The sequence below is a fragment of the Podarcis bocagei genome (assembly GCF_964188305.1).
Source record: "Podarcis bocagei genome assembly, chromosome: 6".
Taxonomy (NCBI): Eukaryota; Metazoa; Chordata; class Lepidosauria; order Squamata; family Lacertidae; genus Podarcis; species Podarcis bocagei.
The window spans coordinates 28,157,499-28,172,835 of NC_138130.1; the positions used below are offsets into that span (position 1 = coordinate 28,157,499).

At 38.8% G+C, this 15,337-nt stretch overlaps 1 protein-coding gene across 2 annotated transcripts; it reads left to right on the plus strand.

Annotated features, from left to right (window-relative positions):
* Positions 1-335: 335 nt before the first annotated feature.
* On the plus strand, positions 336-15,024 carry UPF3A (UPF3A regulator of nonsense mediated mRNA decay). Of its 2 annotated transcripts, none has more exons than XM_081198502.1 (10): positions 336-629; positions 1,960-2,066; positions 3,607-3,713; positions 4,797-4,895; positions 5,017-5,127; positions 7,889-7,944; positions 8,039-8,197; positions 9,984-10,141; positions 10,839-11,133; positions 12,974-15,024. In XM_081198502.1, exons 1-10 carry the CDS (start codon positions 456-458, stop codon positions 13,145-13,147), a joined length of 1,440 nt encoding a protein of 479 aa, XP_081054628.1. In that variant the 5' UTR covers positions 336-455; the 3' UTR covers positions 13,148-15,024. The 2 variants fall into 2 exon arrangements, with proteins under 2 accessions (XP_081054628.1, XP_081054629.1); XM_081198503.1 differs by having other exon boundaries at positions 337-629; positions 10,839-11,077.
* Positions 15,025-15,337: the final 313 nt, after the last annotated feature.

The following is a 15,337-nucleotide window of genomic DNA, read 5'->3' on the forward strand; positions in this document are numbered from 1 at the left end:
AAAAATGCAAGATAAAAAAACCCACAAAATACATAATAAAAACAAGAACAACAAAAACCCCACCGCAAACCAATAATTTAAAAGGGTATAACCCAAAGGTCCTCGATTCTTCTAATCAAAACCCTGTGCTCTAAACCCCGCCCCGCATGAAAGAGAGGCCGAACAGATGCACAGGTGGTAGTCGCATCTTTGAAATAGACTCGTGGGCGGGGCGGAAACGGAGAGAGATTCGGAAGGCGCTTATAGGCTGCCGAACCCTTCCTTTCACCTCTCGCGAGACTTTCCTGAGGAACGAGGGGTCTGGCTCTCGCGACGCTTCCCGGCAAGGGTTGGCGGTTGGCTGACTGAAGGTGGGGGGGGGAGTGGGGGAGGATGAGGACGCTGAGAGAGGTCGCTGATGCGCGCGAGAGACGCCGGCGCTGACGGCCGGCGGAGGGCTTTGTGAGAGGCCCCCCATGGAGGCTCCGCTTCAGCGGGAATCCCCGCGTCGGGTACCAGAGACCCCTCCGACGTCCCCGGGGCCGCCGCCCCCTCCTCCTCCGCCGCCCCCGCTGCCACCACCGCCATCCAGCCTGCCGCCGCTGCCGGGCAAACCGCAGCGGGAGGAGAAAAGAGCGGCTCTGAGTAAAGTGAGAAGCTGTTGGGGGGGAGGGGCGGAACAGGTGGGCGGGACTCCCTTCCAGCACCAGGGACAGCGCGCGAGGCAGGGCGGGGCAGTAGCTTCGGCGTGGGTGGGTGGGTGCGCGCGCGCGCCCGCACCAAGGTGAGCAACGCTTCGAAAAGGGCCGGCGGACAGGTAAAAACGCATGCGCAGAGAGGAAGGCGTTTTGCGCGCTGCTCCACCTGCTGGCCCAGCTTTTTAGCTAAGGGGACTCAGGACCTTGGTTCATTATTACAGTGGTACCTCGGGTTAAGTACTTAATTCGTTCCGGAGGTCCGTACTTAACCTGAAACTGTTCTTAAACTGAAGCACCACTTTAGCTAATGGGGCCTCCTGCTGCTGCTGCTGCGCCGCCGGAGCACGATTTCTGTTCTCATCCTGAAGCAAAGTTCTTAACCTGAAGCACTATTTCTGGGTTAGCGGAGTCTGTAACCCGAGGTACAACTGTATTATTATTTACTTATACCCTGCCCATCTGGCTGGGTTTCCCCAGCCAGTCTGGGCGGCTTCCAACAAAGTATTAAAAATAACAATCAAACACCAGACATTGAAAACTTCCCTAAACAGGGCTGCCTTCAGATGTCTTCTAAAAGTCTTGTTTATTTCCTTGACACCTGATGGGAGGGCGTTCCACAGGGCAGGGACCATCTTTGTCGCCTTGGACAAGCCACAGTCTCAGACCCTTCTCCGCATCTGGTTAATATCTTAGCCACCATTACCCACCCCATTCACTATCGAAAGGGGTTCCATGTCAATGTTAAGAGTGTGTAGTGTTGTGTAGTGGCCAGTTGGGGTTCAAATCCCCTCTGGGCCATGGAATTTTGTCCTACCTCACAGGGTTGCTGTAGGGAGGAAGGGGAGCCAGTATGCTGCCTTGAGCTCCTTGGAGGAAAAGGTGGGATGTAAATGTAATGCATGTCAGGAATTGTGAGAGTTGACCAGAGGCAATTAATATTTCATCCAACAGAGCTTTACTGTTACTGAAGGCAAATGAGCATAATGATCACAAATCCAATACATTCAGGATTGACAGACAGTTATGCTCATTTGTTTAAGTTTTTGCTCTGCTAACTATACATTGGAGTTCTGCTTTGGAGCAATATTGAGTAGAATTCCATGACCGGAATACATGTGTTGAGGCCAGACCTGGGGACTAGAATCATTTTGTCTTCTAAGAAATTGGTTGCAATTCTGAGTAATACTAATGGGAGGCGTTTATTTATCCAAACATGGAATAAAAATAATGAGACAAAAACTCCTGAATGATTGTCCTCAGTTTTACATGTGATGCTTTCTAGGTAGTTATACGGCGGCTACCTCCTAGCTTTACAAAGGAGCAGCTGGAGGAACAGCTACATCCACTTCCTGCTCACGATTATTTTGAATTTTGTACCTCTGATCCCAGGTGAGAACATAGTGAATTGTCTATATGGGGGGGAGGCATCTTAATCATGCTTGCATCACGCTATTAATACCAACAGGATCCAATTTTGTCTATACTACACTTTAAAAACAAACAGAATTATGAAAAACATATATAATATTAAAGCATTTTAACAAGTTGAATGTCTGTGAAATGCAGCTGCCTTATTGTTGTTATCTACCATAATGTATGCCTGTGACATCATGGATTCCTTCCCACTAGTCTGGATATGACACAGTGACCTTTGAGAATATGATGAAAGATTCTCTAAAAATCTACTTTATATATTGTGGTTATTAGAGCCACAGTCTAGCTACTTCTGTGTTTAAGGACATTTAGGGCTAGTTCACATATGTTCACCTCCTCTCAGGGCATACAAGTCCTTACAAAGCCTCTGAGAAAGCAGGGGTCATCCTAGTGGTATTTTATTGAAACAGGTGATAAGCGTTCTAAAGCTTGGATGGCTCTTCTTTTACCTTCCTCTCAGAGCTCATGTTCTGTGAGTTATCATCTCTTATCTTTCTTCAAATAGAACAAAATGTTTAGGTTATGAGAAAGAGCGAAACTTAAAAACACTGCCAACATTTGCAAATTTTGTAAGGATATGAGGCTTTTAAGTTACATGATTGTAGAACTGCAGTGGCCTGGTCATGTAATCCCTGCTGAAAGTGGGATCTCAGCTTTTGTTATGTCATTTTGGGATATATTGGAAGCCCAAATTAGAAGCACCAAAACCGCACTGGTGCAAAATAGAAGTTCTGATCCAGACACATCATTTGGTCTTGTTTGATTTTGCTGTGGAGTCTCTGGCTGCTATCCTACATCCTGCATTCATGGAAAGCAAGGCGCAGAGATGATTCATTAGAAATATCCTTCCCTACCATTCTTCCATGTCTGCTTCACTGCTCTTCTAGACACATTGCAATGAAACCATTCCATTATCTTTCATTTGAAGCCCTCTCATGTCGGATCTTCCAGCATTCATGATTTCTCAGGCCCTTTGTACTCAGACTACTCAGCCAAAGGATGAGTGGATTCACTGTAGCCTAGAAAACACTGTATCCTTGAAGGTGAGATACAGGAGGACAGTGACTAAAAGATGGGCTGGTTGAATTACAGCATACTTGGACACTGAGTGGAAAGTTATACGTACTGAACTTAGGCTTCAGACATTCCGCATGTAACAAAGCATCTCATGGCTTTTAGGAGTTTTTAGCTAAGAAGTTTCTACTTCATTATCATTTTTGATTGTAATCCATGGGGCCACGAAGAGTCGGACATGACTAAACAACAACAATCACTATTTCATCATTGTGAACTGCCCTGAAATTTGCGGATGAACGGCAGTATACAAATAACAATAATTTCATTTGATGTGGAGGAATATAAAGCATGCCTACTTTGAAATGCCAGTCTAATGTGGATAAACATCAATATTAATAGAATTAATGTAATTTATACTTTTACCTTTCTTCCTTTTAGAAGATAAACATAACTAACAAAACATTCACTTTTGTTTCAGTCTTTATCCTCATCTCTACTCAAGAGCATATATTAATTTTAGAAATCCTGATGACATCCTTCTTTTTAGAGATCGCTTTGATGGCTATGTCTTCATAGACAGTAAAGGTAACCCATTCCTTATTGTGGCCAGAAATCTAAGACCCACACAACTAGTTCTACATGCCCAAAGGGTAGTTAAACAATAGCTAATCTTTCCATGTAATAAAGGAAAAGATAGGTCAATATTTCCAAAGTTCAGACTTGCCAAAGGTGTACCATGTTTTAGAAATCATGTTTGTGTATGCTGTAGTCAAAGTTTCAGAGAATTCTTACTTGACCTCCCAAATGTTGCATGATGTTTGATTATGGTAAACTCAGAAGAGCACAAAGTTAGATGGGGCCTCACTGGTTCTCATTCAAGGTTCTCTCAGTAGCAGGAATCTACCCAAAGCCATCCTTTTATGCACATTCATTTCCATTGATGGGACCCTTGTATATATAACTGGAAATTACCTTGATAGGTCTGTGATTAAGAAAGACAAGGTTGTACTTTGAAATCAGTTGAAGTTTTCAGATAAGGTTAATGTCTGTGTAGTGAACTGCTATTGATATATTTTATCTATTTATTAAATAATGTATTCCTCACCCTTAAGTAGGAATGCTATCCTATGAATTACAAGAGACTGAATAAATCACTTTAAAATGAAGTATAACCATACCATACATTATCTAAATGTTTTGATCATTCAGTATTGGCATCTTTGTTGATATATTAGTTATTTTGAGCTATGTTACATATTTTTTTGCCAGGTTTAAAGAAATAAAAATGAAAAGGTTTATGTGCCAACTGTTTAAATTGTCTCCAGTCCACGTCTACTTATAAGCGTAATAGTGACCATGGATTGAGATTTACATTTGCACTAGCAGATGTATCTAGCTAGAGTAGTGAAGTTTCAATAAACATTGTGATGCAGATGTGACCAACCCAACACATATCTATCTGCAATGGCACTATCTGTGCTTGTATTTGCCTATGGCTTTTTTCTTCTGGATCAAGACAGTTTGTCATAAACTAAGTCACTGGAAAATAACATTTCCAATTTTAATTCAGGTTTTTATACTCAAGGACCTGGGAATAAGTTCCTCTTAGTCTCAAAATGTGCATATTATTTACCTTTAGTCACTCAGCCAATGTGTGGTTCTTTCAAGGTTTAGAATATCCAGCTGTTGTTGAATTTGCACCATTCCAAAAGATTTCTAAAAAGAAGCTGAAGAAGAAAGATGCAAAAGCTGGAAGCATAGAAGATGGTAAGCTCATTTCATGGCAAAAACATTTTCCTGATTTACTGCGCTTAATGGTTAATTTCTCATGTAATATATTTGACATGCAACACTTAACTTTCTTTTCAATGTTTTTTTTCTTTCATAGATCCAGAATACAGAAAATTTTTAGAGAGTTATTGTGCAGAAGAAGAAAAAATATGTGCTAACCCTGAGACTCTGCTGGGAGAGATTGAGGCAAAAACAAGAGAACTCATTGGTCTGTTAAGCTGATCTGCTCCATTAGTGAATGCTTCTGAATTATATGATCATATTTTATTAGCCCCACATTAGCACTCTTGAGGTTACATTCATTAAATTATGGTTATCTCTAGCACCATTTCAGAAGTTCTTAATAAAAAGAACATCCCCTGTTTATTCTCAAACATTAGCTGAACAACAGATTTGGAAAACTAGCACTCTGCAGGCCTGTACTATGTCCATGTAGCTATGAGGTTTGTGAGATATCGTTAGTAGTATTTTATGATCATGAACTGTTGGTGGGCTAAGGGTATAAATGTAAAAGGTTTTAAACCTAAAACTCCTTAATTTCATAACTTATTGTGTGCAATGCAAGTTTTGTGTGTTATACTGGCCTCTATAACACTGATACTTATTTGAGATCATAAAAGGCACCAGTTGGCTATCAGAAATACACAAAACTTTTCCCCAACCTGTGCCACTTCTCCTATAATCAAGAGATTATTCTACAATAAAGAATAGGTTGCTCTGTTGTTTCAGCCCTGTCTTCCATTATGTTAATTTTAAAATTGAAAGTTTCACTGAAAGGGAAGTTTTGCTGAAAGGGATTTGCATTGGAGTTTGATCCCAATTAAAGTGAATGAGATAAAAACAAACTCTTTGCAAACTCAAGGTCTGGAATTGGAGGGGGCGGTCAAAATGCTACCAGCTTGGTAAAATATTTCATTTAACAACACAGTAACTACTACTTTATATAGATGCAGCAGTTAATAAGCATTCAGTATTGAATGCTGAGGATGATCTCTAGGATGAAACTCCTGGCTTGTTATTAGTAACTTCCCTAATTATTAAAAAACGTTATGCAGACCATTTCTGTGGGTATTTATAATATTCAATACATACTGTAATCTTATTTTACCAAAATTGTGGAAGAAATCCTAATTACTTTGATAATCAGATGGTTAATAAAATGGAGTGTGGAAAATATCTAAATAATATGCAGTGCAATCAAAGAGATAACAAGGCATTTCCATTACATCTCGGTCCTAGTTATATACATATGAGAGGACAGATTTGTGAATAATGTGATTCCTACTCCTATAAGACCCAGACAGCATGTTCAAGGATTATGAGAGTTGTATTCCAACAATATATGTAGAGCCACAGTTCCCCCCAACCCATTATCCTGTCCTGTGTTACATTAATAACACCTGTAAAAAGGGAACGTGGGTCAGCTGAACTGACAGTTTTACCTGTCATTAGGTTGCTGAACAGTTTATGTCTGCCAAAGAACCATACCATTCAACAAACCAATGTAGGTGATCTGATAATGTGGAACTGCTTTCCATGATGCTCCAATAATATATGAATTGGATGTTTATAGGATTTGAGGTGGAGTAGTGGTTTTGATATCCATTTACACAAACTTATATTTTGATCCAAAAAGTATACATTTTAAGGACTTACCTATACAGATAATTAACTATGGGTCAATACAGCATTAAATATGTGTGTTCTGGTGTAAGCTGGTAGTTAAGAGCAACAAGTTATGCTCAACATATGTGGTTCAAATCTTTAGCCAGTTGTGGATTCACTGGCTGCCATTAGACCATTATCTCTCGGCTCCAGATCTATAATGTTTATTACAACAGACTGCCTTACAGGGTTGGTGTACGGAACCTTCTGCCTGTGGGTCTGTTTATTTATATAGATTATTTAGGCTCACCAGGCCTCCCCATTTAGTCCACAAGGACATTTCAGCTAAAGCATAGGCACCATCCCAACAGCTGTCATTTGCAATGTCAGATGTGGGGCAGATAATGATTGTGCTCAGCTAAAAGGAGGTTTGAAGTTGATTGTCGGGTGTTGCCAAGTCTCATGCAAAGTGCTCTGCGAGACCTGTGTTCACACTGTATCATTATCATATCATCAAGTGATTGACAGGTGGACAGTCCTACCTGCCAAACCTGGCCCACTATGGGTGAGGAGAGAACAATATGGCCCTCAGGTCAAAATCAGTTCTCCCTAATCCACCTGTTGTAAGGATAGTAGAGAAAATATATGAGAAGTGTTTTGAGCACTTTGGAAATTATTATTGATTTTACCTGCAACTGACCTGCTTGTGTCTACTGTGAAAATATACAGGAATCAGTGTAGGCACCACCAGAAGCTAACTTTTACATGACACTTAATCAGAAAAAAGTGTGCAGATTGATGTTCCAATGCTTTTGCCACTCATTTCTATCACTATTTGATCAAGATTAAAATTATGATTTTGTACACAGGCAAATCTTTCCCCCATTGTTTTCAGGAGTTTAACCATTAACTAGATGCTACTTTTGCACAAATCTGTAGGAAGAACTTTACACAAATGTGTATTTCATTAATAGCAAACTTTTCAAGGCTAATTTAAGACCACCGCATGCAATCAAAACACTAACCAGTCAGGTAGAAGATGGTATAACAGTATTGTGCAGCAGAGTTTTTTCCTTCTTTAAATGGTTGCATTCATAATTTTTTTTAATAGAAAAATAAAATATGATATAGACATCAAGTAATCTCAGATACTTGTCTAATTTTACTGATTTTCCAAACTATTATGATAAGAAATGAGTGGTTTTATGTAATAGAGTAACAGGGACTTTCTATATGGCCCATTACGAAATCGTGTTCATTGTCATATAGTAATTACATTTTTAAATCTTGAATGACAAAAAATCTCATTTATAATCAATCTTACGTATTAGAAACGAGATACTATATCACTTTTTGTGTTTTAGCTAGAAGAACAACACCACTTTTGGAATATATTAAAAATAGAAAATTAGAAAAACAGGTATGTTTGTGTTTTGGACTAAGCCCTAAACTTTGTGCTTTAAGTTCTTTTTAATATTTCTACAAATCTACATAAAACATTTCCAATGTTTTAGAGAATCCGAGAAGAGAAAAGGGAAGAACGAAGGAGAAGAGAATCAGAAAAAAAACGCCTAAGGGAAGATGAGAAGCGGAAGCGCAGAGAGGAAGAAAGGCGTAAAAGAAAAGAAGCTGAAAAGCAAAAGAAAATGGCTGAAAAAGAAATAAGGATCAAGGTATTTTTTTCCTGCTATCTCCCATCTTTCAGATGTACCAGAGTTACAGTAGGTTAGCTTGATGTGTATCCTTACCCTAAATGCATGCATGTGGAAGAAGTCTCATTGATTTCAGTGCTTCCATGTCAGTGGCTTAGGACTATAGCATTAGGAACATAGGAAGTACTGTATATTCAAGTCACTGAATTCAGCCAAGTATTTGGATTCCCTATTACAGAATTTTTATTTTTAGAGGGTTTTTTTTTGCAGAGGGCCAAACCTATCTGAGCACTTATAGAATCTGACTTCTTGAATCTTGCATTAGGCTTATGTCTTGCACTGCAAAGTAGATGAGTAAATTTCCCACTCCTAACTCAAGAAAGTAGTTACCATTTTGAAGTTCTTTAACGGAACCGTTTTCATTGGCAATTATCTGTGTCAATAAAATATGGTTTCAAATTCTGGAAATTTCTTCAAATCATTAAAGTAAAAGCAGAATTAAATTTTATGTTGCAAAACTAATAACCAGATCTTCTTTTTTAAAGCTATTTCTCCCCACTAATATAGAGAACAGAGAAACATCACAACAGTGATTTGAATTCTAAGATAAGTTAACTTAAGGAAGGTTATAGAATGAAGTTTTCCACCTCTCTTTTTATCCCTACAGCTGCCTGAGTCCCCGCCCCCCCAACCTTTTGAGCGAGGGAGAGGGTGATGTGGGATGGTGGAATTACCCAAAATTAGGCTTGGATCAAAAGATACATTAAGGAAGCTCACAAATGAAAAGTTTTCAATTCCCTCCTCCACCTAGCAGCTCCTGGGTGCCATCATACATTGTTGAGAAGGGCCCCTGGGTCTCCAGAGAGGCTTTTCAGAGGTTATGGGGGAAATGTGAAACTCCTACTGTGAACTCCCTACTGTGAGCTTCCTTAGATTATCTTACATTAGGATCAGTGTCAGCATATAAAAAGCCAAATAAAAATCAGGGACTGAATAAAATATATCCTTGCATGAATTAATACATGTAGTAATAATTGTGGTTCCCTCTTGAGATTCTTTAGAAAAAGTCCAGGGGACAGCATCCCATTTCTGGCAGAATGAATTGTGCCCATTTGAAAGCAAACGGATATCTTTCCACATATTTACATATGTATGCACACACAATATCATACATTTATGGTGTATTCATTGCATTCTAAACATGAACCGTATACTATTATAGTTAAACAATTCAACATATTTGAAGAGCAGATTTGAACAGAAAATGCCAGAACATTAGAGGGAGTTAATGCTTTGTCAATTAGTTTCCATATTATCTATAATTTATTTATATATTTAGCTGAATTTGTCTTAAGAGACGCTGGTAACTTTTACAGTTCAGTTATTAGGTCTAGATAGGACATTTCTTCTTGAGGGTTTCTGTATATTTCAGACCCACAGCAGCAGAACTGCCTTGCATCAGGAATGTGGAAACTCTAAATTCTTTCATCAGTGCTAAGCAGTTATAAAATGTAGTTTATTTCAATGGGCAATATCTTGGTCTGTGGTTAATTCTCTCACTGAAATTAGGCATACTTGTTTAAATGCTTAATTGTTGCTGGATCGTGATAACATCTTTTTAATTTGATTTTGAAAGCTGATGTCATATGGGTGGGGTTTTTTGGGGGGAGGGGCTAAGGACACATCAAGCAAGTATGCTATAAGTGAATTTTCCTGCGCGTCAGTGTATTCTGTAAGATATGAACATTTGTAAAGATGTAGAAAACACGTTTATAATAGTCATATATTTTACAAAAATATTTATTAGCTTCTTAAGAAACCTGAGAAAGGCGATGAGCAAGTCGCAGAAAAGCACAGAGAAAAAGAAAAAGCTGACATAGACGAGAGTAAATGGGAGAAATCACCTGGGCACGGGAGTATAAAATCTAAGCCCCTGGAAGGTTCGCTGAAAGAACTTAAGGAGAAGTAAGTAGTGCTTTATCTTGAAGATGGAGTTGCATCCTCAAGGCAGTTTAAATTGGTACATCCCTTTGACTTAAAACCTCTGGGTTTTTCCAAGAGTAACCACAGCTTGTCATCTGAATCCAATAAACTATATTAATAGATTTAATTATGGTTTGGGAAATCTTTATGAAGTTTTTCTCTGTCATCCAACATGCTCATATCACACGGCTGGGAGCTGATATTATTCTGTAAACCCTCCCCCCCCCCCAAGATCTTAGGATGAAGGACATTATATCAATCAATCAAATAAATAAATAACCAACATTTGACATCCAAAGCTAGGCAAGTTATAGAAAAAAAGGAGTAACCAACTCTTGGCATTCTGGGACTCCTAGGATCTGTAAGTCTTTACCTTATACTAAATAAATTACTGAATTCCCAAAACCCTTCCTTTTTTACTTTAATAATTATAAACAAGATATGTAGCACAATCCTGTGCATACTCAGAAGTAAATACCTACTTATCTAGGAGTAAGACCTATTGAAGGCAACGGGACTTACTTCTGAGTAGACATAGTATTGCACTGTTGGCATAGCTGGCCCTTACTCCAACACCACTAAATAAACTGGGAGCTTTGTTTAGGCATCATGTGCCTTGTTACCTGAGTTTTAAGTAGTTTGTTTTTCATGTTTGGATTTTTCATTTTTTAAAACACAGGTCTCAAAATGATAGTGATAAAGAGCAAAGAGATTCAGAGAGAAGATTTCGTGAAAAAGAACCTGAGAGACAAAGGTATCGACTGGATGATAGCCGAAAGCACAGAAGTCACTATGAATTTGACAAGTTTGTGAGAAGGAATGAAGATGAGGTGAAGTGGGGAAAAGGATACAGCCAAGATCGAGGGAAGAAAGTGAACTACAACTACAGCTTCACTGTGGACACAGTAGACAAACTGGGTAAAGAGGACAAGTGTGATGACATGGCATCCAAAAAGGAGCGCATAAGAAATAAGGTTCTTTTATTCATTTAGGTTAATCTTTCATTAGTAAAATTACTTCAAGGTCATACAAGATTTGCTTTTGACATCTCAGCATGAACTTTTTAAACATTTGATTTTCACTAAAATGAAAACCTCCATTTTTTTAACTCTGCAAAAGCTGTTAAAGTGATAGGTATTGGAATCTGTCTTTGCTGCTAATGATGCCTCTGTTTGCATTTTTAAAATGCATGCTTTTATGAAGCACAGTTCTTAGAATCTGGGTTGTTTTAAAAAAATGCTTATCTGTTTTAATAAACACATGTCAGAATGCTTATGCTCTCCCTGATAACCTATACTCATCTAATCACTCAAAAATATTGTGCCCTTATGTTTGGACCTACTATATTACTGCTAAGGGAATCAATAGCCCAAATGATCTAAGTTGAAGTAACGTTGCTACCAGTTGAATAATAGGAGGTAGAAACCATGATCGTTACTTCAGTTGAGTACATATTTATCTTTAAAAAGAAGCAGAAACTAATACAGCGGTACCTCAGAAGCCAAACAGAATCCGTTCCAGAAGTCTGTTCGACTTCTAAAATGTTTGAGAACCAAGGCACAGCTTCTGATTGACTGCAGAAAGCTCTACAGCCAATCGGAAGCCACAGAACTGCAAAGGAAGTTTGGGTTACAAAGAACGTTCACAAACCGGAACAATCACTTCTGGGTTTGCGATGTTCGGGAGCCAAAACTTCCAACTGGCAAGGCGTTCGACTTCCGAGGTACGACTGTATTATGAAGATTTTCAAAGTAAAGTAATTTAACAGTTTAGCTGTTGTTAATATTGATGTAGCCCAGCAAATCGGTAATTTACACATGGGTATCTTTCTTGCACTTGACCCTGTGGATATGTGTAGCTGCAACATTGCAAAGAATGAGTTCCTGTGACCCAGCAACAACAGCATTCTTCGTGCATTAGATAATCTGGCTATGCTGCTTGTCCAACTCCACTTACATGTGAGCCACATTTAATTCCTTAGGACATACTTCTGAGTAGATGCGGTTGAGATTGTGCTGTTAACTACAATTTATCATGGATGTGCAGCATGATTCTTAACAGGTTTACTGAAAATCAAGGCCCACTCACTTCTATAGTGCTTGCTCCCCACTAGGTTTGTTCAGAATTGCAGCTTTGGTCTTATGGTACTGTAAGGCCTTGTCATTCACTGGTTGGAGACAGAGGAATGGTGGGAAGAAGGCTAAGAGCCTGTGGGGTGGTGGTGGCACAACGATGAGTGGTCGAAGGGAAAAGAGGGGGAAGACTGGTAAGAGGAGGTGTTAAAGCTGAAGAGGTAATAGGGTTTAGTGAGCTGGGAGAGTTTGTGTAAACAAGAAGTTATGGTTAAGCCCTTACTGGCTAGCTAGATTATTAAATCAAGCTCTACTTTGAAAGATTAGCTATTAAGTTATTATGCTACCTTTATACCTTGGAAACTGTGAATTGTCTTCATGTTTGAAACTGTTCGTGCCCATATTTGATTGCAGCCAAATTTCTTCTAGTTGTTCTAACGGATTAAAATTTTGTGAAATTTGCCATCTTTGGTAATGTGTTCTTAAGCATCACTTTCCTCCCAAAACAGCAATCTGAATTTGTCCAGTATTCTTTTAATTTGCTTAAAGTACTTGGCTTTCAGGGGCTAAGAGTGAGGTAATAAGTGTCAGATATTTATAACCTAGTTTTCCCATTTGTTGTTAAATCGGTTCGTCAAAAAAGTCCTCTTTTCTTTCACAGAACAGTTAAGACATTTTGAGATCTCCTGTGTGGATAATAAATGATTTTCTCCAAGCCTTAATCTCCTTATTTTCTGCACAGGATCGGCCAGCCATGCAACTATACCAGCCAGGAGTTCGCATTCGAACACATACGGGGTCTACAAGTAGGTCCTATGACTGCACTGAAAAGTCTTCAGAAGAAGCTTATGATAGAAAGTATGAAGCAGACAATTCACCTGGAGGTGGCTCTGAGAAGAGCGAAGAGGCAGAATAAAACAACATGGACAGAAACTTCAGCATTTAAGATTCAGTGTCCCGCAAAATATTATATGTTCTCAGAACTGGCCCACCATTACCAAGAAAACTTTTTTTATAGTTTTCTAGTATAAGTTTAGGCCACAGGCAACGTTATATAAATGTTACAAGAGAATATCATCACTGTGCACTTACTCTGTTTCCAGCTATATGCATGTGAAGGCATCTTTCATCCCCATGCATATAGATACATATTTGATGGTATGTTATGATAGCAGTAGCATGACTTTTAAAGGCTGTTCTTCAGGTGGATTTCATTGCCATTATCACTGACATGTTACGCAAATACGTGCCTCTATACATAATGGAGTGATGGCTCACATAGGCATAGGGCATACTGTGGCTTGAGAAGTGGGAAAGGTATTTATGACACAATGTTATTGAATATTACAGTAGAATTCAGGATTTTGAAGCTTCTGATAGTACCAAGCATATTTTGAGGTTTGTGTTTTGCATAAAACTTTTCTGAAATGTTCCACTCTAGGGGAATTCTTTAAAGCATGCATTTCCATCCGTTTTAACCAAGGCATTTTATGTTCTATAAATTGCATTAACAGGTCTCACTATGACAAGACCATGAGAATAAGACATTATACAGAGTGTAGCTGTATTTACATCAGTCGGGAGAATAACACACAAGTACATTAGCCTGGCCCTGTAAGGAGTTAAGTCCCAGTTTAGTAAGTGCATTGCTGCATAAAGAACTATAAACAACAAATTACCCATGTAATTAAGATAATGTTTAAATGATTATTACAGGACAGTACTCAACCGCAGGATCATGGGTGGTTAAAACGCACAATTTGCACATTTGTGTCCAGTGTCTGCAGGCCTCAGTACCTCAATCCATTTACATTGGTTTTCAGGGGTAAACGAGGCAGAAAGGCAGCATGATCCATCTATTATATTTGGGGTTGTGCCAAATTCCAGTGAAGGAGAGTGGGAAGATTGAAAGCCTAGTATGTGCAGGTGGGATGGGAGTGCTAAAGCTTTCCTTCTTCTAGCCAAAAGCTGCTTCTCCCTCCCAGCAAGCAGCTAATGGGTTGCAGCTCTGGGTCAGTTGCTCCTGCCTCCAAGTGCTTTTCTTCCACCGGGAGTTACTTTCAGACTCAAAACCCCATCTGAAGAAAGCCAGCTTTGGGCAAGCAGTTTCAAGGGAGAAAGGGGGGGGGGGTCAGCACTTTCTGCCCATCCTGCTTTATAGGAATCCAGAAGCAACCCATGGGTCTGGTGCTATAATGTCTAATTTGCTCTTTCATTTGCTAGAACATCAGGTAAGTGTCTGTGTTCTTTTATTTCCGAGTTGCTTTTGCCTTGTAAAAGGTTTTGTATGTTTAGACCAGAGAAAAGCCTGAATATTTAATGCTGTGTCTGTCATGAAATAGCATATTTAAAGGTTTCGCCACTTTTTAATATGTGATATAAGTGACATTGTTTTGTATGTTAATACTTCATATAGTATGTTTTTACATAAGTCACCAGTGGAAACACTTGTGTTGGTAGGTAAAAGCTATGGAAATAGAATGTGTTTGAGGGAATAAACTGCTACGACTGTTCCCTCTGTTTATTGTGCTCGTTAAGAATCCATTTTTTGTGTATATATTCTTGTTCTTAGTAAGCAACTGCACAGCCCTTGAGATCAGAGCATCACTCTGACAATACTGATATGCTTTTTGTTTACCTGAAACACAGATCTTCTTTTGACTACTTTTTACATCATGTCCTCAACCTTTTTTTACTGTCATCCTATCAGCATTTGATTGTTCTAATGTAAATAAAGGGGATCATCTGGACCTTCAACCACTAGAATATTAAACTGAAATCTGATGATCTGAATAGTGCTTCGCCTGGTGTGTTTTACTACTATACCAAAACGATTAAAAAATAGGATTCATGGATTAAAAATACCAAACCAGCTTCAAAAGTACTGTGCTAATCTGACTCTCCACTCGATTTCAACTGTTCTTTTGTTTCCCAGATGATAAACCAGAAAAACTAGACCAAAAGTTAATAACAATAACAAAATTGATGTATTACTGCCTTTCACCCTAAGGCTTCAGGGCAGGTCCCAATTTAAAATACATTTAAAATAATTTAAAACAAATTACTCTCACAATAATATGATGGGGCCTAAAAATATACATCTCAA